The 27,550-nt window shown below is 32.4% G+C and overlaps 2 protein-coding genes across 3 annotated transcripts; one reads left to right on the forward strand and one right to left on the reverse strand.

The window, feature by feature from the left end:
- The first annotated feature begins 14,251 nt into the window (after positions 1–14,251).
- Positions 14,252–17,432, forward strand: LOC121203633 (uncharacterized). 2 transcript variants are annotated; one of them, XM_041111363.1, is made up of 6 exons: positions 14,252–14,512; positions 14,610–14,660; positions 15,646–15,697; positions 15,772–15,830; positions 15,983–16,028; positions 17,121–17,432. In XM_041111363.1, the coding sequence occupies exons 1-6, from the start codon at positions 14,387–14,389 to the stop codon at positions 17,255–17,257; spliced, it is 471 nt and encodes a 156-aa protein (XP_040967297.1). In that variant the 5' UTR covers positions 14,252–14,386; the 3' UTR covers positions 17,258–17,432. The 2 variants fall into 2 exon arrangements, with proteins under 2 accessions (XP_040967297.1, XP_040967298.1); XM_041111364.1 differs by having other exon boundaries at positions 17,179–17,432.
- Positions 17,433–24,666: 7,234 nt separating this feature from the next.
- LOC121203634 (zinc finger protein 8) lies at positions 24,667–25,844 on the reverse strand. Its single transcript, XM_041111365.1, has one exon. It carries the CDS (start codon positions 25,467–25,469, stop codon positions 24,723–24,725), a length of 747 nt encoding a protein of 248 aa, XP_040967299.1. The 5' UTR covers positions 25,470–25,844; the 3' UTR covers positions 24,667–24,722.
- Positions 25,845–27,550: the final 1,706 nt, after the last annotated feature.

Below are 27,550 nucleotides of genomic sequence, written 5' to 3' on the forward strand. Positions count from 1 at the left end.
TTATTCTATAAAAACTCAGAAAACAACACATATACATTCATGGTAAAAACCCTAGACTCTTAATCATTTTGCAAAATAATCCACTCTTAGAAAGCTTATGCTTTAGGGGTTACAAAAATGTAAAAATCTTCAAGAAAAAGCATTAAAATCACTTACTATAAAGGGAGTTTCTTTGCTAAAAGTTTCCAGCTTCTAAACCCTTTCTTTTTCTGGAAAAATCGGTCAAGAAGAAGATGAAAAGGGATGATATCATCCTATCTTTATTTTATTAACTATTTGGTCAAAAGTCACCTAATACACACACCAACTTTGACTATTCAACGTTTATGACCCCTATGGCCGGCCACCACAAATAAAAAGGGTATAATTTCCCTTTAAAGTCCCCCAATTTAAGATACAAAGCAATTTAACACCTTTAGGCATCAAAACATAACTTTTTACCTTTTATGCGATTTAGTCCTTTTTCAAAATTGGACTAGAAATCGCTAAAATTAACTTACCAAAATTTACATGCACTTATAAAATTATATTATAACACATAAAATAACATCAAAATAATTTTCTCCAGCCTCGGAATAGTGGTTCCAAAACCACTGTTCCGACCAGGCCAAAAATTGGGTTGTTACAGGAAGTGGGAGGGAGTAAAAATTTTGGGGAAAAAAAAGTTTTGAGGATTTTTGGAAGTAAGATTTTGAGAAAAAGTAAATGGGAGAGTAAAATTTTGGTGAGAAATGGATTTTGGGTAGATTGGGGGGTTGGGATGGGAGGGGAGTAAAAGTTGGGGAGAAAGTGGAAAGGAGTAAAAGTTTTGAGGGTAAAGTAAAAAGGTTTGGGAGTTTGGGATAAAAATGTAAAATATAATAGTTTGGTATTTGAATTATTCGAATTATTCGAGTTATTCGAAATTGAAAACTCAACTCGATTTGAACTCGAAATTCAAAACAATTTTGAGTTGACTCGAATAACTCGATTCATTTAACTCAAAATTAGAGTTTTTTTTTTGAGTCGAATCGAGTTTTGCTCACCCCTAAATTTTATTTTTGTCTCGAATTTATGGTCTCGAAATCACTGTTCTGATTTCACTGAAATTGGGCTGTTACAACTCTCTCTCCTTAAAGATTTTCATCCTCGAAAATCTTACCAGTAAAAAGATTCGGGTATTGCTTCCTCATAGTATCCTCCGATTCCCAGGTAGCCTCTTCTATACCGTGTCATTGCCAAAGAACTTTTACTAATGTTACCTTTTTATTTCTTAACTCTTTTTTTTGATCGGTTCTTCACTATATGCCATATCAGGCTGAATCTTTACCTCTATCGGAGAAATAACATGTAAAGGATTGGATCGATACCGCTGTAGCATAGACACATGAAAAACATTATGAATCCGTTCAAGTTTTGGTGGTAAAGCTAACTGATATGCAATCGGTTCGATTTTTTCTGTAATCTCATATAGTCTAATGAACCGTGGACTCAGTTTTCCTTTACGACCAAACTGGAGAACTTTCTTCCAAGGCGATACTTTCAAGAATACCTTGTCATCGACTTGAAATGCTATTTCTTTTCATTTCATATCAGCATAAGACTTTTGACGGTCAAAGGCTGCTTTCAAACTTTCCCAAATTACTTTCACTTTTTCCTCGATTTCACGGACTAAGTCAACTCTGTGTAACTTATTTTCATTGAGTTCTATCCAATACAATGGAGTTCTACATTTGCGACCATACAAAGCTTCATACGGTGTCATTTTGATGCTGGACTAATAACTGTTATTGTAAGTAAATTCAACTAAAGGTAAATACTTTTCCCAGTTACCTTCAAACTCAAGTATACAACACCGAAGCATATCTTCCAAAATCTGTATAACACGTTCAAATTGACTATGCATGTTAAAGTGTAACTGAGTACCCAGAACTTCTTGCAATTTGCTCCAGAATCGAGAGGTAAACCGAGAAACAGACACTCCATGCAATCTGACAATCTCAGAGACATATAATTTAGCCAATCTGTCCAAAGAATAATCCATACATACCGGAATAAAGGTGCAGACTTTGTCAACCGATCAACAATCACCCAAACGGCATCTTTCTTCTTTGGAGACAGGGTAATCCTAATACGAAGTCCATGGTAATCCTTTCTCATTTCTATTATGGTATTGTAACTGGCTATAATAGTCCAGAAAGCAACTGATGCTCAGCTTTTACTTGCTGACATATCAGACATTTAGATACAAACTCAAAAATATCTTGTTTCATTCCTGGCCACCAGTACATCTTTTTCAGATCATTATACATTTTATTACTACCAGGATGGATAAGAATGTTACCATTACGAGCTTCATTCAAAATCTTTTGTACTAGTTCTAAACTTTTCGGTACACATACTCTGCCTCTAAATAACAAACAATCATTGGTCCCGATTTAAAATTCTGAGTCAGGAGTCAATTCACTTTGTATCGTTTTGCTTGCAACTTACTATCATTTTTTCTGAGCTTCAGAGATCTGCTGCAAAAACATTGGTCTAACTTTTAACTTAGCTATAATTGAACCATTATCAGATAATGAAAATCGGGTATTCATTGCTCGTAAAGTATACAAGGACTTTCAGAGTGTCTGCAACCACATTGGATTTTCCCGAATGATAATCAATAACTAGATTATAATCTTTCAATAACTCAAGCCACTTGCACTGTCTCAAATTCAAATCTTTCTGTGTCATCAAGTACTTCGGATTTTTATGATCAGTGAATATGTAACATTTTTCACCAAACAGGTAATGCCACCAAATTTTCAATGCAAACACTATGGCTGCCAATTTAAGATCATGTGCCAGGTAGTTTCTTTCATGTGGTTTTAGCTATCTTGAAGCATAGGCTACTAATTTACCTTCTTGCATCAAAACACAGCCTAAACAGTTCAATGACGCATAACTGTAAACTATAAATTCCTTATCTGATTTTGGCTAAACTCATACTGGAGCTTCTGTCAATAAAGCTTTTAATCTGTCAAAACTCTGCTGGCATTTATCAAACCACTCAAATTTCAATTTTTTGCAATAGACGGGTCATCAGAGAGTATCATTGAAAAACCTTTTACAAACCTCCGATAATAACCAGCTAGTCCCAAAAAACTTCAAACTTTGGACACATTCTTTGGTGGCTTCCAGTTAACAATGGTTAAAATTTTATTTGGGTCCACCCTGACACCTTCAGCAGATACTATATGCCCAAGAAAACTAACTTCCCATAGCCAAAATCCACATTTACTAAATTTGGCATACAATTTTTTCTCTCGCAAAGTTTGCAACACTATTCCTGAATGCTCCGCATGTTCATTTTCATCTTGGGAGTAAACCAAAATATCATCTATAAATACCACCACAAACCTGTCTAAATATGGGTTGAAAATTCTGTTCATCAGATCCATAAACACTGCAGGTGCATTTGTCAAACCGAATGGCATCACAAGAAACTCATAGTGTCCATACCTGGTTCTAAAAGTTGTCTTTGGCACATCTGAATCTTTTACCCGTAGTTGATAGTAATCAAAACGGAGATCAATATTCAAAAATACAATGGCACATTTTAAGTAGTAAAACAAGTCATCAATATGAGGCAATGGATACTTGTTCTTTATTTTAACTTTGTTGAGTTGTCTATAATCAATGCACAGCCTCAACGATCCATCTTTCTTCTTTACAAATAGAACTGGTGCACCCCAAGGTGAGAAACTAGGTCGAGCAAAACCTCTGTCAATCAACTATTGCAATTGTACTTTCAGCTCTCTCAATTCAGTAGGAGCCATTCTGTAAGGTGCTATGTATATTGGTGTTGTACCCGGAACAAGATCTATAGAGAATTCTACTTCTCTATCCGGAGGTAAACCAGGTAATTCTTTTGAGAATACATCAGGAAATTCACATACAACCAGCACTGACTAAATCTTTGACTCAAATACTTTAGTATCCAACACATATGCGAGATAAGCATCATAACCTTTTTGACATATTTCTGTGCTAATATTACTGAAATCACATTAGATAGTCCATCCAGTTTATTAGATTCAACATAAAGAAATTTACCACTCTGACATTTCAATACAATATATTTTTGTTTACAATTCACCACTGCATCATATTAGGTTAACCAATCTATTCTCAAATTCAGATTAAATTCATCAAACGGAAATAACATCAAGTCAGTCAAAAAGCAATAACCTTTTACCATCAACGGACAGTTTTTATAGACTTTATCCACTATAAAACACTAGCCCAGGAGGTTTGAAACTTTAACCACAACTTCAGTGAATTCAACAGATAAATTTTTAACAGACACTAAGTTTGTGCATATGTATGAATGTGTGGAACCAGGATCAATCAAAGTAGTAATATCAGTATCAAGTAGAGAAAATGTCCCAGTAATGACGTCTAGTGCAGAAGCATCTTCTCTAGCATGAATAACATATGTTCTTCCAGGTGCTTGTACCTCAGATTTAACTGTTGTATCCCTAGTAGTACCAAGACTACCACTAACATTGCTGGGGTGACAGGGTGGTCTGCCCCACAAAACAGGATTACTCGGCTTTGGAGCTAGTTCTATTTCTTTTTCAACTCTTTTTAGAAAATCTCTAAGAAAATGGTCAAATGAACCACATCAGTAACAAGTTCCACTTCTCAAACGAAATTCCCCAAAATGAAATTTGTTGCATGCTTACACTTTGGTTTGGGATTACTGACACTACCCACACTGGTTACAGAGGGCGACGAAGGCCTCGGGTTAGAACGTTGAGAGCTTCGCTCTTTTCCAAAATACCCCGTAGAAGTAGTAACATGATCATAATACTTCTTTATTTTCTTAGAAGCAGATGATTATAACTTACTCATAATCCTCTTTCCAGAAACCCGAACATCTCTTTCAACTTGTTTTTTTCTTTACTCAATTCCTCAACTTTGTGTGCTCAATCGGCTAACACTGCAAATTCCCTTATTTTGAGAATTCCGATCAATAACATGATATCTTCATTTAAACCCTCTTCAAAACGTTTACACATATCAGCTTCGGTTAGAACCCAATCTCTGGCATATTTGCTTAATCAAACAAATTCTCATTCATACTCAGATATAGTCATGTCTCCTAGCTTGAGTTCTAAAAATTCTTTTCTGATCCATAAATCTCTGACTAACATTTTTTTTTAATTCAGCCTGAAAGAAATCCCATGTAACGTTCTCTCTTGGTACAACTGAAATTATGGTATTCCACCAATGATAAGCTATATCTTTCAGTAGAGATACTGCACATTTCAAACATTCAGCATGTGTACAAGATAATTCATCAAAAACCTGGATGGAATTTTCCAACCAAAATTCGGCTATTTTCGGATCATCATCTGTGGTAGCTTTAAATTCGTCTACCCCATGCTTACACATTTTATCTACCAGAGGTTTACTAGTTCTAACAGGTTCAGCACCCTATGGCATATCAAGAATCGACTGAGGAGTAGGTGGGGGAAGTCGTTGTACAGCAGGGTTTGTTCTTAAATACTCAGTAAACCATTCATTCATCAATTAAAAGAAGGCCTATTTTACCTCCTCACTTCGGCCCTCAGATATGGGTCTTTCACTACTAGATGTAGATGTAACTCTTTGAACTGAAGCTGCATTGCTCCCAGCTTCCTCGGATTCAGCTCTAGCTTCGTTGGATGACATTACTATGTCAAAAACACATTTAAAATGATCAGGAGAGATCACACTATCACGAATTATATAATGGCAAGTACAGCTAAAGTCGTGTTTGCAACGTTAAATCCGAGAATCAACTAAACCATATCTCTGATACTACTAAATGTAACACCCCTAACCCGTGTACGTCGTCGAAATAGGGTTACAGAGCATTACTAGAACTTTCAAAACATTTATAGATAATTTATATCAATTACTATTCATCCTTCGAAATTATTTGTAACGCCCCTTAAATGGACCCTCGAGACCCAATATAAGCATTAAAATCGAACCGGGACTTAATCGGAAACTCTAAGAATTTTCTGCGACATTTCAAAAATTTTCTAAGTTACAGGGCTCACACGCCCATATGGTCCAAGGGACATGCCCGTGTGACCCTAGGACACGCCCGTGCTACAGGCCGTTTTCGAACTCGTGTAACTCTCTGACTTGTGCACACGGTTGGCCACACGCCCGTGTGCTAGACCGTGTGGTTAATTAAATTCTTCAAAATTAGGTGCATGTTTCCCATGACCAAGACACATGTCCGTGTTCTAGGCCGTGTAGCATACACGGCTAAGACACACGCCCATGGCTCTGCCCGTGTGATCAATTCTGAGCATTTTGTTTCTCAAATTTAAGGTGTAGGGAACACTCAACCTAACCACGCGCCCATATGCCAGGCCGTGTTTTTATCCGTGTGGACAAAATAAAGCCATTTCTAGCTTCATTTCTTACCCAAAATCACACCAATGACCTGCACTTAAACTCACATCCAAATACCAACCATTTCAAGCATTCAAATTAAGCAAACTCTATCATTCAACATGGCATATCATTACATGCATAAATGTTTATAGGCTTACCTTGGTATATTTCATATGTTAAGCATAATTTGATCAACCATTTAACATATATGTAGCTACCATAGTATGACTTTACAAGTATATCAAAAACAACAATTGCTAGCCACTCCAATGGCTAGATTACAAACCAGATATTTAAGCCATCTATGGCCAAGTTAGCCTATACATGCCATTATACCAAAATGATTTTACTATATATACCCAAAATAAGCTAGTGGATAGTGTGATAATGCTCTAATGATCTCCAACCTTCGCGAGCTTCTGAGCACTATAAAACAGGGAAAATAAAATCTAATAAGCATTACATTCTTAGTAAGTTCGTATAACGGAAACTAAACTTACCAATCCTGTTTATTAAATCTAAGCATACAATATCATGCTTTCCATCAACTTGGAAAAATTGCCTAAAAACATGTATTCAATCAAACATGTTAGTCACAAAATTTTCAAATACATCAAGTAAACATAAATGAGCTCATCGTGCAATATTCTTTCAAGACATTATCATTTCATCTCATAATTCCCTCATCATACCAAGAGTTTTGTCTATTGAATCATTGGAATTCCGATGGATAATCAAGTAGTACACTCAAGATGTACAATTCAATAACCCGTCAATTCTTATTCAAGAGTACCCATTAGGGCATTTAATCAAGAACACACTCTCGAGCCACATATCGTATTATAGGATTACCAGTCCAGGTTAAATCTTTTATATAACATATGATCAGAAGAGCTTAATTAGGATTACCAGTCGCTCGAGAGAGATTATATCAGGATTACCCATCCGGGCTAAATCCTTTCTATAATGAGGTTAATAGGATTACTCGTCCGAGCTAAATCCCGTCAGCGACAAATGCAGGACCTCATTTTATAAGACAATCACATTTATCCGTCGAAATTCAATATTCAAACGAGACTTTACCCTTTCCCCATGTAATCATTTCACACATTTATAATAATATTCACATAAATATAAATTATAACATTCAAGTTAACATATTTACATGCTCGATTAAGTTACACGAACTTAACTTGACACTTGTTCGCGTAAATAATCTACTAATCCGAAACCTTTCTTTTTCCTAATCTAACCTCAAATTTGAGTTGTCTGGATATATATAAATCACTTTAATCAACAATTTCACACATTTCATATTTATTTGGATTGAATCTAAGTCCTAGGCAAAATTACCATTTTGCCCCTAACTTTTTCATAAATTCCAATTTTGTCCCTAGGCTCGAAAAATGAAATTCATGCAATTTACTCTCTATTCCAAGTCTAACAGAAATTTCAACATAAAATTTACAGCACATATTTTCTATAATTTTAGAATTTTTCATCAATTCTCACAACTTTACATTTTAGTCCCTAAATCATGTTTTCATCAAAAATCACTTTGTAAAAGTTGTTTATCTATCAACAACCTTTCATTTTCTACCATAAATTTCAAATTTTCAGCATATTCATCCATGAACTAATTTCCATACCTTGATAACTTTTCAAATTGATCCTCTAAATAGATAGATTAAGTTATCCCGGTTACAAAAATATCAAAATTACTAAAAACGGGACAAGAAAACTTACCCAATTAAGCCATGAAAGTTTCTTCTGCCTCTCCTAGTATTTCCATATAATTTTGGGGAAGAAGATGAGAAAAATAAGATGATATATTTTATCATCTTTTTAATTAATTAAATATTTTTTATTTCTAATTTAGTCCTTACCCTTTTTTTAAATTTCATGGATGAGTCACTAAAATATCTACATACTTTTCTTTAATGGTCTAATTACCATATAAGGACCTCAAGTTTTGAATTCCATAGAATTTAATCCTTCTAGCTACTAGAATTCAACTTTTGCATTTTATGTGATTTAGTCCATCCCATAATTAAGCACTAAATCGATAAAATTTTATTATTAGAATTTTCACATGACATTTCTAACATATTATGAACCATGTAATAAAATTAAAATAAATTTTATTTTTGACTCAAATTTGTGGTCCCAAAATCATTGTTCCGATTTCACTGAAATTGGGTTGTTACAAGTTCAATGGATTTTAAGATATTTACGAGGTACTACTGATGTTTGCTTACAGTTTGGAAGAACTAGAGATGGAGTCATTGGGCATGTTGATGCTAATTTTTCTGTAGACCTTGATAGAAGAAGATCTCTCACAGGTTTTGTCTTTACAATCGGAGGTTGTGCAATCAGTTGGAAAGCCACTTTGCAAACTACAGTCGCTTTGTCTACCACTGAAGCTAAGTACATGGCGATTACTGAGACTTGTAAAGAAGTCATTTGGTTGAAGGGACTCTTTAGTGGATTCAATGAAGACCTTCAAATCATTACAGTTTTGTGAGAATCAAAGTGCCATTTTCCTTACAAAAGATCAAATCCTTCATGAGAGAACAAAGCACATTTTTGATCGGTATCATTTTGTTCGTGATATTATTGCTCGTGGTGATATTGTTGTGAGTAAAATTAGTACTCATGAAAATCCTGTAGATATGATAACTAAGTCACTTTCCATAACCAAGTTTAAGCATTACTTTAGACTTAGTTGGTGTTCATTGTTGAAGTTAAACCCTTAAGAGGATTTTATGGAAGAGGTGGAGAACTTGTTCGTTGAGAGTTCGCGATGAAGAACTTGTTCATTGAGAATTTGTGTCAAGCTGGAGATTATTAGAATTAAGTGACTCGAATCCTTATTAAAATAAAAACTGCGGTAAAATAAAATAAAAGTAAAATCCATATAGAACTACACTTCTTTTATTTTATTTTAGAATAAGGTTTTTCAACTTTATAACACTTCATCTATTTGATATTAATTAGAATAAGGTGTTTCAATATTACTACACTCCTTCTATTAGAATATGATTTTACAAGTCTATAAATAGACATAGTCTACTCCTTTTGTAATCACTCAAATTCGACATAGTGAATTATCTTCTCCTCTGCTCGTGGTTTTTTTTGAAAGTGTTTCCATGTAAAAATCTATATGTTCTTTGTTTTTCTTTCTCTTTTCTTTGCGATACATTATCATTATCGACATTCTATTTTTTCACAGTAACCATGGAATTGTTTGATTGATTACTTTCTCAACAATATATGATATTAGGCATTTGAATAATCCTGGTTAGCTCCTTTCCAATATTTATATCTAAAATTAATGTATTTTAATAATGAGCTTTCTTAAAATTCGTAAAATATCTTAGAAATTGATTAAAATCTATGTAGAAATTTGTTTTTTCAAAACAATTATTTTCTAAGTGGCATTCATGTAAATATAGTTAACTTTCCAGCACTGATATATTAAGGTTGCAATACTTTTTCAAAGAAAAATATACTATTATATTCCTTGTAAAATAAGAAAATCATATAACAACATATACAAATTGGAGAAATACAATGTATTGGTTTCCTTGAGGAGCCTCTAACTTTCCATTGTAGTTTAACATGGGGAATGATGTGTTCTCTTTTGGTGACTTGAATGTATATGGAAGTTGAGTTCTTCAAATAATGAGTTTGAGAGCTTAGATGGAGGTAATAAAGGGAAAGCTGGTGGTTTTTATGGTGTTGAAGATTGGGGTGAACCTGGTGGCATTGATCCCTTGCCTTCTGATTATGGATTAGGCTCAGAAGTTGCAGTGGGCAAGCACTAGGCTTAAAGGCAATTAGGATTTTATTAATGTGACAGCCCTAAACTGACCCTAGTCGGAAAGTGGTTTCGGGACCACGAAACCGAGTCCTATAAGAAATTAAAAGATATATTCCGTGTTTATAATGTGAGTAAATGCATGTGTGAAAGTTTCATGCATTAATTTGATTATTTTTATGTGAATTTAGTTAAAAAGGACTTATGTGAAAAATATTAAAATTGTGGTAGGTTGAAGTGTAGTGGTCAAATATTGCATGGCTTAAAATATGGGGATTTGCATGTCAAATTCCCCATTTTTATGTAAGTGGCCGGCCATGATGATGGTTGAATAGCCATATATGCATTATATATTATATTATAATAGTTAATGGTTTAAATTTTAAAATAAAAAAAGGGGAAGCCATACATCCTTGCCTTGTGCTTGCCAAATGTTGAGAAAGAAAGAAGAAATATAATTATTAAATGATATTTGGCCACTACATAGGTAAGTGGACGGTAATGGACCACCATTTAAAAGGTTTTGATATTAAATTACAAAGATTAATTTAGTAATTGGCTTATTAAAATGAAATATAATAGAAGATGGTGATAAAAACAAAGTTACATCCATCCTTTCTTGCATTTTTGCCGAAAACCATAAAGAAAAGAAAATGGAAATGAAGCTAGGGCATTCGGCTATGGTGAATGTATAGATTAAGCTCAAGAGCTTAGAGGACCAAAGTTGGATAAGGGAAGGGAAAAAGTGATCGAATAGCCGCTGAAATCGTTCGACCACATCCGAGGTAAGTTTTAAGTGACTAAATGTTGAGTAAATTCAACTATAATAGGATATAATGAGTTGATTTAATAAGATATGATGTGGCCATGATATGTCTTAAACTCAAATGGTAAGTTCCTAAGTGTTTGGACTTGGAAATTTAAGAGCAAATTATAATAATTTGCTCAGGACAGCCGCAGTAACGTGATTTTAGAAAATCACTATAAATGTTTGGTGTGGAATTATAGGCTGAATAAAATATACAATCAAAGCTTAATTAGTCTAGTTTCTTATAAAAGAGACCGTGTAAGCAAAGGAATTTCCTATAAAGAGATATTTAAAGTTGTGTGAGACGGTGTCAGAATGACTCCGAAATCCCCTGTTCTGTTTTAAGAAAATCACTATAATTTGTACAAAAATGGTTACAAGATAAAATTTATATGCTTAGACTCCTTAATGAGTCTAGTTTCAAATGAAATCAAATAGAACATACTTTGAATTCTGTACAATGAGAATTTTGATTCGTAGTGAAGACTGGTCAGATTAGTCAAACAGTGAAACAGGGGAAACTTTAAGAAAAATCTGGTATTGATTGGCCAAACCTAAAATTCTGAAAATTTTATGGATGAAAGATATGCGAGTCTATATTCAGGGAAAATTAACGGCAAGTGATTTGGAGTCTTGTAGCTCCGGTTATAAATAATTTAGTGACCATTGCTCAGGAAAATAGCTCGTAGTGAATATGTGATTTTGTTGTAAACATGGATAAAACTTGTTTTAGTTGCTCATAAGCTATTGATTAAACCCATACTTGAATTCTAAATCGTGATATTGTAAGTTTATGAGTATTCGAATATGAAATGATAGTATGGCGTAAAATTGAATTATTCATTGGAAAGTGATGGATGTAGATTCGGCCAAGACCAAGTCTGTACATGATAGTATATGTGGTATGTGAAGTATATTTGAATAAATGTGAAAGTGTATATATGTGATAAGACCTAATGGCCGATGTGATGAATGTGAAAGTGTATATATGTGATAAGGCCGAATGGCCAATGTGATGAATGTGAAAGTGTATATATATGTGATAAGGCCTAATGGCCGATGTGATGAATGTGAAAGTGTATATATGTGATAAGGCCTAATAGCCGATGTGATGAATGTGAAAGTGTATATATGTGATAAGGCCTAATGGCCGATGTGATGAATGTGAAAGTGTATATATGTGATAAGGCCTAATAGCCGATGGGATGAATGTGAAAGTGTATATATGTGATAAGGCCTAATGGCCGATGTGATGAATGTGAAAGTGTATATATGTGATAAGGCCTAATAGCCGATGCGATGAATGTGAAAGTGTATATATGTGATAAGGCCTAATGGCCGATGTGATGAATGTGAAAGTGTATATATGTGATAGGGCCGAGTGGCCAACGTGATGGATGTGAAAGTGTATAAATGTGATAAGTCCCGAAGGGCATTTATGTCAGTACTATATCCGGGTTAAAACCCCGCAGGCTTTATGCGAGAATATTATCACTGATTAATGTCCGTAGGCTTCGTGCTCGTACTATATCCGAGCTCTAAAGACCCGATGACTACGTGTGGAGATTTTGTCCAGGTAAGCCCCGAACTAAAGGTTTTGCTGAAGATTCAAGTAAAGCGTAAGATTATATAACTTCACAGTAACAATTGGTAATAAATACGTTCAACGCGTTAAGTTGGTCAGGTATGTATTTTGAGATTATATTTAAGTTTGATTTAGACTAAATCAAGAGGTCGTTATGTGATGCACATGTGAGTAAAGCAATAAGACTGTTCTATGATTATTGTGCATTTGGTCAATGTGGAAAGTCAAAAAAATATATATGTAATGTACCTATGATCATAAGAGGTCACTATCAAGTGAGAATTTATCTGCCTATTATATATGATGAGATGTGCATATTCGGTAAAGGGATGGTATGCCCGAAGGAAGAGTGAAATAAAAATACGAACAACTATGTTATAATTTGATTGTTATCTGTTGACACTGCTTAAAACTTACTAAGCATTATAATGCTTACTCCGTGTACTTTGTTTCCTCTGTTTTATAGATCTCATTTGGAAGCTACAGGTTCCGGGATCATCAGCAACTAGTCACACTATCACTATCCACTGTTTGGTACTGCTACGTTTTGGATTATCTTATGGCATGTATAGAATAGACTAGTAGTGAGAGGATATTTTGGTTAATGTATATAAGCTATGCGAAAATGGCATCTTTTGAATGTGTACTTATAGAAGTTTAAATTGTATCCCTAACTGTCTTTAGTACTTATCTAAAGGAATGTTCAAAAAAAAATAAAAAATTTACTGTTCTGATATGAGTTTCAAGACTGGTAATGCCCCTTTATCTATTCCGGCGACGGATACGGGATTGGGGTGTTACAATTAATGTGCATGTATAAGTTTTTTAGCTAATGTTTGGTTTGTCACTTTTTGCTGTGGCGATATGAAGCATGTGCATGATCATAAACATAGTCCAGCTTGGAGGATTTTTCATTTTCTGCTTAATATAATAGTTACTTCATTCATATGAAATCTTTATCTGTTTTCGCTGTGTAAAAATTCACTATTTTAACTCTTCTTTCTCCGTTTTTGAACTGCTTCATGTTACATAATTGTTGCCTGTTTAAAATTGGTTTTGATGTATATATATTAGTGTTGAACTGTGGGGTGGGTGGGTTTTTATATCATATTTTAAAGAGAAATAATTCATTTACTAAGTAATTTAATTTTTAATTTTTAAATAGAAGAGGTAAGTTAAAAAAAAATTATAAATTTGCTTAAACAAGATAAAAGAGGCAAGTTAATAATTTTTTTAAGTTTATAGTGTATTTGATATACTATATTTTTTTAAATTTATTTTGTGTAATAAAATATTTTTTTTAAAAAAAATAAGTCGAGTGAAGTTTAATTTGGGTTTAACATATATAATTTAAACTAAATTTAAAAATAAATTTATGTCATTTTTGAGTTAGACTGAGCCTATCAATCAGGCTTAACATTTTGGTCGGGCCTAACTCAGCCCATAAATGGATCTAATTGATGTTGATTCTTTTCTCTAGTACTTTCTCTAGTTTCTCCTCCAAAAATATATAGTAATTGAATAAATTTTTTTTCAAACTTCTAGCCCGATCCGATGACAAAGTAACTGGCCCAAGGAATCTAAATAAACACTTCTCTATGGAAAGAGGTTCGGCCCATATCTTGTCTTTAGATGCAACAAAAAGATCGAAAGAGTTCTGTTCTGTTGTGGGGTTCCTGAGTTTTGTGTTCGTTCGGAGAAATCAGATTGTGAGGAAAAAAGGAAAGAAAAGAGGTTTTGGGAGATTGGAAGAATGGGGACAAGAGAAGTATATGAGGAAAAGCTAAGGAATGGAAATCTGCACCACGATCCAACCATCAACCCTGGCTTAGGTTCCGCTCGTTGTCCTCGTTGCCTTTCTCTCTTACACCCTGATTCCGTAATCCCTTCATCTCTATTCTTCTTTTTTCTTTTTTTCTCAAGGTTTTAACTATTGAATTTTGTTTTTCTTTTATTAATTTGTAATTCTTTTGCAGGACAAAGCTGAATGGACAATTACTTCAGTTTTGGAGGATGCCACTGCAGTGGTCCGTTTCTTTTCTCCCTCTTTTGTTTTACTTGTTGGAAGAAACATAAATAATAACCCCCCAATGCTCTAATTTGTAGTTTAGGGCTACTTGCATGGTATAATTGGCCCTTTTGCTTACTAGAAGTTTCATGGTTTTTTTTATCTTCATCCTGGAAAGCTGTAAACTTTTAGATGAGTTTTCAAAACTATTATATCCTAGCTTAGACTAGTTACCAAGTTTTACCATGATTAACCTTTTATGTCTATTAGGAATATACAGTTTTACTGGCCTCAAATATATATATTCAATCTGGAGATTTCGTGTTTAAATCTTGAGGAGACAGATTTTGGGATTTGTGGGATGTGAGACTGCTACCTCCTCAAGGTGGAGCTCCAATGGTTTATTTTTCTTGGTAACAGAGAAAGAAAAAAAAGACAACTTTAGAATATGAATATATGTTTGTTGGATATATACATATAGTTGACACCCATTCCAATCCTTGTAACATAGGGTTTCTACTGTCAATGCAAGTAGAAACATGCCTTTTGAAGTTTGAAAAAAAAATTGTTTGCGTAACTGAATCATTAGATGCTATCTTCTGATATCATTATCAAATCAATGTATGTGATTTTGATATGTTCGAACACTTAAATAATGTTATTTGTACTGTTAAAGTATGTGCAGTAATTGAGAATTGTAGCACTAGCTCTTTTCAAGTTGTATGTTTCTCAGAGATAGTAAAAAACTACGGTTACTTTTAGTCTAGTCTATTAAGCTGCTTCTTGCTCTAATTCAGTGTGGAATCATTTGGCATTTAGATTCTTATGCCTTTCAAGAACAGCTCAGAGTATGGCAAGATCACCAAATTGAAATCTTGTCCAAAAAATTCACGTTTTGAATGAGATAGTATGGATCACAATCCTAAAGTTACCATAATTTTAAGTTAATGTGCCGAAAGATTGTTGATTATTACAACATTTGTTGCATTTTCTGTTTCAAATAGGCTGGCTCTGGTATCGGGGGAATGCTTAGTGCAGTACATGGCTTTAATACTGGTATTATTGGACTCCGTTTGTCTTCACTGACTTTTACTTTTGTGTGCACATCTCTTACGGTTTTTTATTTTCAGGGATCCCTTTCCTTCAGAATCACATCAAGGGACCTAAGTGGCTCCCTTTTGTAACTGGGGTATGCCATTTCTTTGTTCTAAATTGCATTTCCAATCCTTTCAATCTGCGACAAATCTCAAACATATTTTCCCCTTTTCATGGCTGGTAGAGAACTTTTATTTTTATCTTCTTAAAGCTCACTTAATTTAATTCTATGATCTTTTTTGACAGATTCCTCTGCTGTTAATGTTTTCTGGCGCCAGTGCAGCTTTTGGAGGTATAAGTTTGCTCTTTCACTCTAGTCGTAAAGTAGCTTATGTAGTTCTCAGTTTGGAAATAAAGCATGATCACATTTGTGCAAATTTTATCCTTCATTGAGCTGAATCTATTTGCTGCAGCTTTTAGTGGAAAGTGATGTGAGATATTTACAATGTACATCATAATCTTTATGAAGTCCTCTAAATAAATGATGGTCCTATTGTTGAATGTTGAGTACTTCTAAAATTATATAGTATGTTCAGTTTGCATTGCTGCAATATCAGCAGCAGGTAATGTGACAGTTTAATGGTGCAGCACCGTCAAATTGTTCCTATTTGCATACACATGTTTTTGCCATCCGCTCCAAGTAGGAAAGAACAGCAGCAAATATTATAACAGATAAACCCATTAATATGGTTTAGAAAATATTACAATAAGTCTTTATCATAACTATTATTAATAAAAAGATAATTTTATTCCTTTGTCAAAAAATAAGTGGTAACCATTTAAGTATACTGGTATTCTCCCTTTTGAATTGCTCTGCTATTTGCATCCCCTTTTAACCTACACACTTACCTTGCATGTTATGGCCTTGAGTAGAGTGTGCAATGTTTGGCAAGTAATTTAGTTTTGTCTATGAGTTCCGTATGTCATTGGATTAATTATTTAGTAGAAAAAGCTAAATAAGTTGTGGGCTGCTATTGTCTATCAAAGCATTTAGCGGTTGGTTTCTTGCAGTTGTTACTCGTGTCTTAAGTCCATCTCCTCAAACCTTTCTTGCCTTATCCTATATTGACCTTTAAGATCTTTAGAAGTTGCATGCATTTGTTTTTCTTGTGAAATTTGAGAGTATTAGGCACCTTGGCTTCATTTTCATGTCTTGTGGTTATGGTGCTTTTCTTCTGTAGCGATTTGATTGTACTGCCTTTCTTACTCTAAAAAAAAAGGGGGGGGATTTAATTTGACTGCATTTACAAGTGAATTTTAGTCGAATGACTATTCTTGAGTAGCAGCAATCTAGAGAACTAGAATGTATTGTTAATGATTTTCCACTTTCTTGTGTTTGTGTGATGTGTATAGACTATAATTTGCAATTGATACGAGTTTGTAGGTTATGCACTTCCAAAGTTTGCTCAGCTCACTGTCACTTCCTATTATGCTGCCTCTAGTGCCTCGCATTATGGAATTTCACTCCTCACGCGACACATTGAAGATGCATATGCTACTCAACAAGAAAGGCTAAGATGAATCCTTAATCATGCATTTACTCAAGATTCTACTTTCATCAGTTCTGAAATAGCAATATGATGCCTATGTGTATAGAACTTTTGGATGAATCTGCTTTTTCCTTTTTAATTAATTTCTTTTTGATTTTTACATTTGTGTTCTTCTAAAATTAATATATAATATAGTAATATTCATACATTGATGTATTTCTGAGGAATTTACTAGAAGTTTTTGCTAATCATATTTAAAGGTAAGATCACAACTTACTCACCACTGAATGGTAATTGGATGTGTTACCTGATTTGTTTGAGGTTACATTAAGTGTCAACACCAATATCTAAGTTTCATTATAATTTCATATCCAAATACGTGTTAGGTGTTTATAGATATCTCTAGTGATTACGTACAAGTTACAGTTGATGTTAATGTGGAAGTGGAAGGAGAATTTACTTGTGTGGCAACAGTATTTGAGGTGTAGTTCTGACCAGATTTAATGACTTGTCTGGACTTCCCTTGTTCTTATGGAGCCGATTGATTTAAATTATTTTAGTCAAGTGATGCCAATTTAGGAATTTTCTTCCTTTTTCTAAACAAAATTAATTGAAGAGGTTGGGTAAATTAAAACTATCCACCTATTATTTTTTTTCTCTTTTTTCTATTTTTATTAAATAAATGTTTCGAAATATAATATAAAAATTATCAACACGTAAAGTAAGACTATTTTTTTTCTTTAGAAATAATTCAAATTTTTATTGGAATACTTTACATAAATGTTGAATTTTTTTAGTTTGAAAGCTAAATAAATTTCTTCAAACTTTATATGAAAACTTTTTTTTTTGAAAAAAATTATATTTTTAATAATTATTTTACTTTTTCAACCACAATTGGTTTTACAGCAATTTTAGCTCTCAATTTTTTTTTAAAAAAATAAAACATATTTTTTTATTTGTTTTTTGGAATAATTCCTCAACCTATAAATAGAAGGATAATACATTTTAGCACACTTAAACCAACATCTCTTACATTAGCAACAATATTCATACCAATCAAGCTAAGCCTCAATAAGCTTTTATTGAGTTTTTAAATATATATAAACATATTGTTTAGTATTTGTGTGTTACATTACATAATCTAAAAAACCAAATATATTGTATAAAATTTAAACAGATAAAATGTAATTGCACCTAACAAATTAATACATATAAGTGTTTTGAAAAGATTTATCAAAACTAAGTATATGGATTGGAACAAGTTCATTAATGAGAGTAGGAGGTCCTTCTCTTGCAATGTGAGATAAGGTCTGCATTAACTTTCCCTCTGTTAAGTGATTATTATGTTGATGAATTGGCCTTTATGCTGCATTCCAGGATTAAGTCTGATTGGCTAAAAACTTGTGCAGTTTATGATGAATTATATGATTTAATTATTGGAGTGGGGGGTCACACCCTACCTGCAGTTTACAGTAAACATGGATTCTAACTAAACAAGTTGTTTTTATTATTCCATACGCGGATTTGGATGTTTCCAAAGCTGGTGAAAACAATGTTGAAGATAAATAAAGCAACAAGCTAAGTAAATTTTTTGGTTTTGTATATATATAAGGTAGAGAAAGTAGGGTAAGGCAAAGAAAGCCTTTGGATCCTTCAACATGCACTATATAAGGTTGGCTGCCATATGTACTGCAAACTGCTAACCCTACATATATACATACATATACATATATCCCAAACTCTGGTCCAGCCAATAGGTAGCGACTATGAAAGTGGGGCTGAGGGGTTGGAGACTGGCTCTTTTCTGTTATGGAGTGAGAGGTTTGCAGTTTGGACCAACAAGACACAGTTTAGCATAAGGTTGGCTACTGTATAAACTGTCAACCTCGTTTCCAAACTTTACATGGTGTGGGCCGATGGTTCTTAAATTCCACTGCTCACTCTCTGGTATAAAAAATGGAGAGCAACAAGAGGGGAAGAAAAAATCAATACAAGAGTGGTCCATATGATAATGTCTCTACTCTTTTCTCATTCGTCTTTATTGTTTTTCACTCTCTTTTTAACATCACATGCCCTCTCTTCTGCATTTACTTCTGGGACCCCTAGATAGTTGGGATTGATGGTAACATTGTTGAGTGTTGACCCCTTTATTATTATTATGATTATTATTTTTTTAAAGGAATGCCCTTTGATTTTCTCATTTAAAAGAAAAGAAAGAGATCCAATTGAGTGGTCCAGTTTGCCCATTTGTTGCATGTTAGTTGAGTGGCTTATTCAAACTTAATACTAGGGTAGAAGGGTATTTTCTCTTGCCAAGTTACTGAGATAGATACAAGTGAAAATTTTGTAATATTGTACTTGGTAGTATTTACTGTTATTCAGTTACTTGACATGAGTGAGTTGTAATGTCTTTTACTGGCATTGTCTTTACAAGCATCCTTTCATCAATGTTTGACACCATAAATGCCTGTAATCTTATTATTGCCCTTTTCAAGCTTGCTACCACACTGTCAACTTGGACGACTTCATCAATGTTGCTGTTTTTCGCTCTAAACATAACAACTGCATTCAATCTTGATTGCAAACTTTTTAACTACATACTGTTACTTGGTGGTGGAGTTAATTATCTAAGGTTAATGCATTCATGAATCCAATCAATTATCAACATTTCGATCCCCAAACTGTTATTTATACCCAAAAAAGGGGGGTTGATGAAACACTAATTAGGGGTAGCTTTTCAAAATGATATTCTAAAAGTAGTAAGATGGTATTGTTATATTTTCCCACTTCCCAAAATGGGACCTTTTGGAGACATTAATTTCCTTGGTAATCTAATATTGGTACATATATATATGCACAGAGGTTTGTTAGATTGGAATGAAAAAGAAAAGCATAACCATAGGTGGAAAAACTGTGGTCACCATCTCATAATTGTCTTATTATATATATGTGTATATGACATTTGTAGATAAAGAGTCATTTCTCCTGGAGAAATCCCTTATTAGTTTCTGAGGGAAACTGATCTTCCACCTAACTGATACTCAATTTGTAAACTAAAATCATGCCCCATTTGTAACATTACTCTATCGGTGAACCTTTTAATGATCTGTTAAATCACTTTATTATCACTAAATATTTTTCACTTCCCCATAAAAGACACACCTTTTCACTTCTTGTAGTCTTTTTCCTGCATAATTGAGTCTTTTTAAAATTAAAAACTGGGTTATATGCCAACATTCATACGAGATGGACCTTAACGTGATACATTGTATTAATTTCCTTTTTTCTTTTTTTCTTGCTATCAGTGCTATCTATAGCTGATGATGTCTATCTTACATAACTAATTAAATTTCGATTTCTTTCTAATATTGTCTTCAAATATAGCCTATTGCTAATTGATTTTAGAAGAAATGATTCCAACTTTATCATTTTTGTTACCTCTGAATAACCACATCCAACACAGCTTCTCTTATAATTTTTTTTACAAAATTTGGAACTATCAAAAAATCTTTCTTCAGACTTCACACACTTGAATTCATATTTTCTTTTATTGAGAATAATACTGATATCAACAAAGTTAAGCCTCAATCAACCAAATTTCTTAATTATTTAAGCTGTTCTAAAGCATTCCAACTCATAAAATTATGCACTTAATTCCAGTTAATTCGAAGGTGGTAGGGAAGATTTAACATTATACCCTTCCAAAAAATAAGAAGGAAAAGAAAAAGTGAAAAAGAGAACAAAGAGATGGTTTAGGAAATCAAATTCCCTTATTTTGAAAGCTTTCCTACATATCTTTGAAAGGTATGCACTTCCTGATTAAGTTCTGTTTAGGAGCTTTACCCTTGACGTACTGTTAGGGCAACTAATATATATAATTGTTTAGGTAAAATCTAAGGGTTTTTCTTTTTTAGATTAAAGCTAAACTCAACTCCAACATTTGATTTATTGGCTAAAGGTGTTCATTATATCTTCAGATTGTGAGATTCATAGGTAAAATGAGTGGATTTGTGAATTTGATTTTCTATTTTATGATAACAATGAGTTTAATTATTCTTAAAATGATTATCAAAGACATTGAATTAAAATTATACTCGTGTTAATTAAAATTATATTAAATTAAATAATATATGTTAATTTATTTATAAAAAGTAATATATATCAAAATTATGTTTTACTAAATAATAATAAAAATTATATTTAGATAATAAAAAATTAATAATAAAAGGGAAAAGTAATCAAATCCTCCTAAACTAATCAAAACACTTGCCTTAGCAATAAAACCTCTATCAAGATTGAACAAGTCTTCCACATTTAGGGCATGAATCCATCTTCACAAGGTAACCTTTAATCCATCTTTAATATGCTCAAATCTCATCAAATCAATTATCCTTAATGATATAAAAGATAATAAAGTTAGCTCAAATATATATATAAGGTAAGTGGACCATATAAGAATTCTTGAAAAATAATCTTGTTTGATTCAATCTCTTTTCCAATGATTAACACGATATTGGTACACAACATTCTCAAAAAGATGCAAGCGAATCATCAAATTATTTTGGCAAAACATGCAAATAAATAAGGCAAGTTTTGTGTTTGACACGATGATAGAAATATTCTAATATAACCATATGTTAAACATAATATATTGTTCAATTAATATATGTTAGTGTATTTTTAGAAGTTACATTTACAATCACAGTTGTAATTATAAAGAATATATCCGATCAACTATAGCCAAAATTAATCATATTATAAAGCATGAATATATTGATAATTAGAATATATTCAAACCTATACCAGGATAAACCTATAAAGGGTCTACATTTAATGGGATATAAACCAAAATAAATATAGATTGAGAACCCACACATGATTTATATAGAGCAAAACTTGAATCTGGGATCTTCAAGTTTTTAAGGCTTTAACCTTGTCATTAAGCTAAGGACTTATTAGGGGAGGGGTTTTGCCTTCTAACTCTAATGAGAGCTCAAGCACCTCAAGCGGTTGAGAATTTCATAAAGTGGGAACGTTGCACATGGTCACTCATGAGGAAAATCTCAACATTTGCTCTTGGTGGGATTTGACCCATGTATTATAGCATATATGACATTTATGGATAACTACGCTACAACTCGGGCTAGCAATAATAATTATATTTTGTTTTTGACGTCTCTTACCTTTTCGGTCTTGTTTAATAACTTTTATGCAAATTTATGTTAAATATACAATTATTTAAATAATATTAAATTTGAGATATTTTTTAATTTTACATTTTAATCAAAATTTCCATTAGAACTTTTTTAATTTAATAAATTCACCTCAAGGTTAATATGTAGGTGAATTATACTATTTAAAATATTTAATTTTAGTTGATGTGGAATATAATTTTTTTTAATACACGAAACCAAATATATTTAATTTTATATGATTTCAATATGTACTTAAATTTGCATTATTTTGTAATTAAAAATAAAAAACTAAATAGAAAATATTAGGTGGAGTAATTTCGTGTCTAAAGTGAGTAAATAAAGAGAATTTAAATATTTAATTTTGTAAAAGATTTTTTTTTTTGACAAAGTAAATTTGTAAAAGCTTAAATAGTGGAAATAGGGAAAGATACATATTGCCTTGAAAAACATATAGTATATGTGTGGTGGGTTGAATTTTAAAAATAAAATAAAATAATATATATATATATATGAGATTTAGGGGAAAATAAAAAACATGAAATCAATTTTGTTGATTTGCTGAAATTTAAAGGTTACAGTTGGAGTTTATAATATATTAACACAGTGTATTTGCTTGATCACCGTTAACAATAATTGTAGAGAAGTAGATGGAATGGATAAGTTAAAAAGACTTGGATTGAGGAATTGCTTCAACAACATTGGAAGCTATTCGCAGTTGCAAAATTGACATGCAATCTTTAAAATCAGTTTGAAGTGAGATACGTCGGAATATGAATTACAATGTAAAGCTGATGGGTTCTTGAACATGCAAAGTAAAACTAGTCAGAGGGGTCTAGCAAAACAGACGAGAGACAAAACACAAATCCCAACATAAGATCGGCCAAAGGTTACCTAATAGTAAATTTCATATAAATGGGATTATTGTTGGAAATTCATTGAATGTTGTACATTAGCAAGAAAAGAAAAGACAACATCAAAAAGCAACAGTAGAAACCCTCTGTGTTTTGTTAAAAAAGATATGCCCTTTTCCCTTTGTTAAAGCATCTTCAAATTCTACAGCTAGCCGTCTCCATACACCAATCAAAACTAATCTACCTAACCTCCCTCTCTCTTTTGCAGGCATAAAAAGCCAACTTACAAACAAAACCACACATAACTCTCTATCATCTTATGTGTTTTAATCATGTTTCTTTCAAATTTTATTTAATAATAAATTGATTTCTTTTATCACTATATAGTTTCTTGTAAAAATTAAAGATTGTTTTAAAAGATATGGTTTCTATATTCATTTATTAGTTATTGCTTTCAAACAATTTAATATTTGATTGTATATACATATGTTTTTCTTAGTAAAAGTATACATATTTATGTTATGTAAAAAAAAGTATTGGATGGTTTATTTTATTTTTGTTTTAATTAAGTTAAAAAAAAAAAAGATCCGGGTGTGGCCTTAATGTTGCCACCTTTGTACCCTCAGCTTCTGGTCTCATGACAGGAAGTTCCACCGCTAATCTTTATGCATATATCATCAGACATCATTTAAAGTTTGATTTCCAAACATCCTAAACATAAAAGAAATGTTGTCTTTCTCACACTCTCTTCATATATATGACTGCATTCTGATCTAATACTATGAACAAGACCCAAAAGAAATGAACAATTGTTATCCTATATGAAAAAGGAAATTCATGCAGATACCAGGAAAACCCCTTATATAATGTATTGTTATGTTTAAACTGTCTTTTTTTACCCCTCTGTTGCAGTATTAAATACAAAACTTACACCTAAATAAATCTCTTTCTCTCACCCTCTACACCTGTTTCAGACAGACAACGTATAGATTTAGGCACACGTGTGTGTGTGGCTACACAGATGTTCATGTGCTTTCTCACAGATATAGCCACTCCGGAAAACAATATTCTTCACACATGTGAAAGTTTCTGAAATAGGGAACGCAGATTAACATGACCTTTCAACCTAATACATGACAGCAAAAATCATAAATCTTCAAAAAACGAGAGAGGGAGACCTTGTATTATGTTTGAGTTAGCATTTTGGAACTGGGAATTATTTTTTTTAACGTACGTAAGTTCACATCTGAGCTGATGGTTTAGAAGAGAGATGAATACTGAGGAATTCGTAAAACATTTTATTTACATCATACTATATAATAAGGAAGAAAATCCAAGATGTTAAAAGATTTGTGTGCTAGGAATTATTATATATATAATATAATCGCCTCATCTTGCAGAGCAAAGATTTTGATTTTGTTTTTCTCGTTTAAAATTAAATCAAAAGTTATTACAGATGTAGATCCAAACTCACATGGTCTTGCAATCTTGGCTTGGATTCATAAACGTACCGACTCTGGGAGCTTGAACCACCACCGCCAGCAACAACCTGAGAGGGCGGCTTCAACTCATCGCCGGTAAACAAAGGCAAGGGATGCGAGGATGAGGATGATGAGGAACGGTCAGGATTGAAATTAGAAGAGTTATTTTGAAGGGTAGAAGGAATTCTCCATAACCCCAGTGGGCTGCCATTGATGGGTGGGTGATGAGAAAAGGAGGTATGGTTCCCATAAAACCTACTGGTACTACCGGTAAAGCTAGAGTTCCATGAAGGGTAAGTGATTGGTGGTGTTGGAGCTGAGCCTAGCCTGTAGTTAACAAGTCCATAAATATGAGCATCAGATAAAGAGGTGTGCACCATTGCTGACTGAAGATGAGCTCGTTTCGCATGTTGGCGTTCCCTTTTGTGAGCGTTTTGGTGACCACCTAAAGCTTGGGAGGTGGGGAAGTTTCTGCAACAATAATGGCACTCAAACCTTCTGCTATTATCACCATTGTTCTCGTTCTCCTTGGTGGTATCTTCGTTGTTCTCGGCTGAGTCGGACTCGTTGCTGGGCGTAGCTGGGTCAACACCACCGAATTCCTTGCCGAACAAACGGATGCCCTTTTCTTTGTTGGGGGCAGGGCGGATAAAGGGAAGCTGAGAGAAGGATTCTACGTTCATGAAGTCGTGAGTCTCCCTTTCGTTCTTCTCCATGATTAAACAAGAGAAAAGAGGGTGGGTTGAAGTGTTTGGGAAAAGGAGGAGGAAAGAAAGGGGGGGGGGGTTGGCTAATGGGGCTATAGAGAGGGAATGGTTATGGTTATGGAAGAGGGAAGCACGGACAAAAGGGTTGGAGGCAAGCCATGGCACATGATCTGAGAAGTTGTGATCCGATGGATGAGAGTGGGTTTGTCAAAAGGACTACCTTGGCCTCCTTTCACTTAAATGTTTACAGTGTTTTGGAAAAATCTGCCACACCCTCCTAACATCTTCATTATTTACCACACTTATGAATTTATCTTCTTTTTTTCTTTTTCTTTTTTTTTTTTTAAATTATGAAGGAAATTTGTTTATATAAAATCAATGATTCAACCTAAACTAAAACATCCGCTAATCCATCTCAAGATTTGTTTTAATGTTCCTATTTATAATTTATAGAAAATTATAAAATTATTAAAATTATAAATTCCCCTATTATTTCTTTTAAATATTATTCAATTTCCAGTTTATTTACAATACCGAGAGTAATATAGATGTAACCCAAATAATATCAAAGTTTTTATCAATATATCATTATTTTATTTGTGCTTAAAAGAGATATATCATGAAATATAGAGATGTTTCAGAAAGGTTTCGAATTTATATAACACTTTTAGGTGGTTGAGATTAAGAGTGTATTTGGTTGGATGGAAAAGTGAAAGGACGAGACAAGTGAGTGAAAAAGTAAAAAAAATAAATAAATTTTGAGACTATGGAAGAAAAGTGGAAGTAAAGAAAATAGAAGAGATAATAATTTTCAATCTTAATACATAAAAATCAAATTAGAATGACGAGAAGAGAGAAATTGAGAAATAAACATATGCTAGTTTAAAATTTCATTTTTCAAGTAAACCAAGCAAGGGATTCCTTTTTAGTTTTTCTATCATTCTACCAAGTTTATGTTTATTTATCAATTCCTTCAATTTTCCATCTTAGTATTGTGTTTTGAGAATTTTTGGTTTCATAGAATGTTATATTGAAATCAGTAGGAAGAATTAAGAAACCTAGACTTAATGGAGCTCTTTTATGGTCAAAAAGGTTAAATAGGAAATATTGCTTCTTATATTCATTTCAGTATTTATTTCTTCCCTGCTGATTTTATCTGTGGAGATGGTTCAGTAGCTATAAACTTAAGATTGTTTAAGGGCAGTCCAATAATTAATTAATTTGTGACTTTTAATTTATAATTATTTTTTTATAGATTTTTTACTATTAATCAGTTTGGCATACAAGTATTTTTCTGTGCTATTTTATTGAAGTAGATCATTTTTAAATATTACTTCAATATTTTTAATTATTTAAATAAAAATGCATCGGTTTAAGGTATTTCAAATTAAATTACAACATAATATTTGGTTATATAATTGTTTAATAAATTTTAATGAATGTTGCAATTAATAATATTTTCGATTGGTATGTTTTCACATTAGGTCTTTAACAACAGTTTTGTGATTTTACATTTTTAATATTTAATCATTTTTTAAAATATTTTATTTTTAATTATAGTAATTAACATAAAATAATATTTTTGTTTGAATTATTAAATATACTTAAAATGCATTAACCTATAAATTTAAATATTGTGGTAGAAAATTTTCAAATCATAATTAAAGCATTTTTAACTTATTCAAAATAATAACTAATTAATATAATTATCTCTTATATTAATTAAGTGATAATTGAGATGCTTAGAATTTTATTAGGTAATAACTCTATTTTAGATCAATAAAATTAGCAAACAATTTTTAACTAATAATTGTAAATTACATTTTTAAATGTGTAAAACTCACAATTTCAAGTTCTAATAAATTATAATTATTTTTAAAAGTATAATTATCACAAATTTTATTTTATTTTATTTTATTTTATTTTTAAATATGAATTTAGTAATATATTAGAAAATAAAAGATATTCTTTATCAGTTGAAAAAAATTTTCAAACTTAAACTTTCAGATATATACATATATGATTGTACGAATGATATGGAGAAAAATGTTATTCATTTAAAAATTCATTTTTAATTTATTTTTAGTTGG

This window comes from Gossypium hirsutum, chromosome A04 (assembly GCF_007990345.1).
Source record: "Gossypium hirsutum isolate 1008001.06 chromosome A04, Gossypium_hirsutum_v2.1, whole genome shotgun sequence".
Taxonomy (NCBI): Eukaryota; Viridiplantae; Streptophyta; class Magnoliopsida; order Malvales; family Malvaceae; genus Gossypium; species Gossypium hirsutum.

Coding starts and splice junctions, on each gene's coding strand:
- LOC121203633 (XM_041111363.1), top strand. CDS start 14,387: ATGGGGACAAGAGAAGTATATGAGGAAAAGCTAAGGAATGGAAATCTG. Junction 15,698..15,771: donor AGTACATGGCTTTAATACTG/GTATTATTGGAC, acceptor TTTTATTTTCAG/GGATCCCTTTCCTTCAGAAT. Junction 16,029..17,120: donor CGCCAGTGCAGCTTTTGGAG/GTATAAGTTTGC, acceptor ACGAGTTTGTAG/GTTATGCACTTCCAAAGTTT.
- LOC121203634 (XM_041111365.1), bottom strand. CDS start 25,469: ATGGAGAAGAACGAAAGGGAGACTCACGACTTCATGAACGTAGAATCC.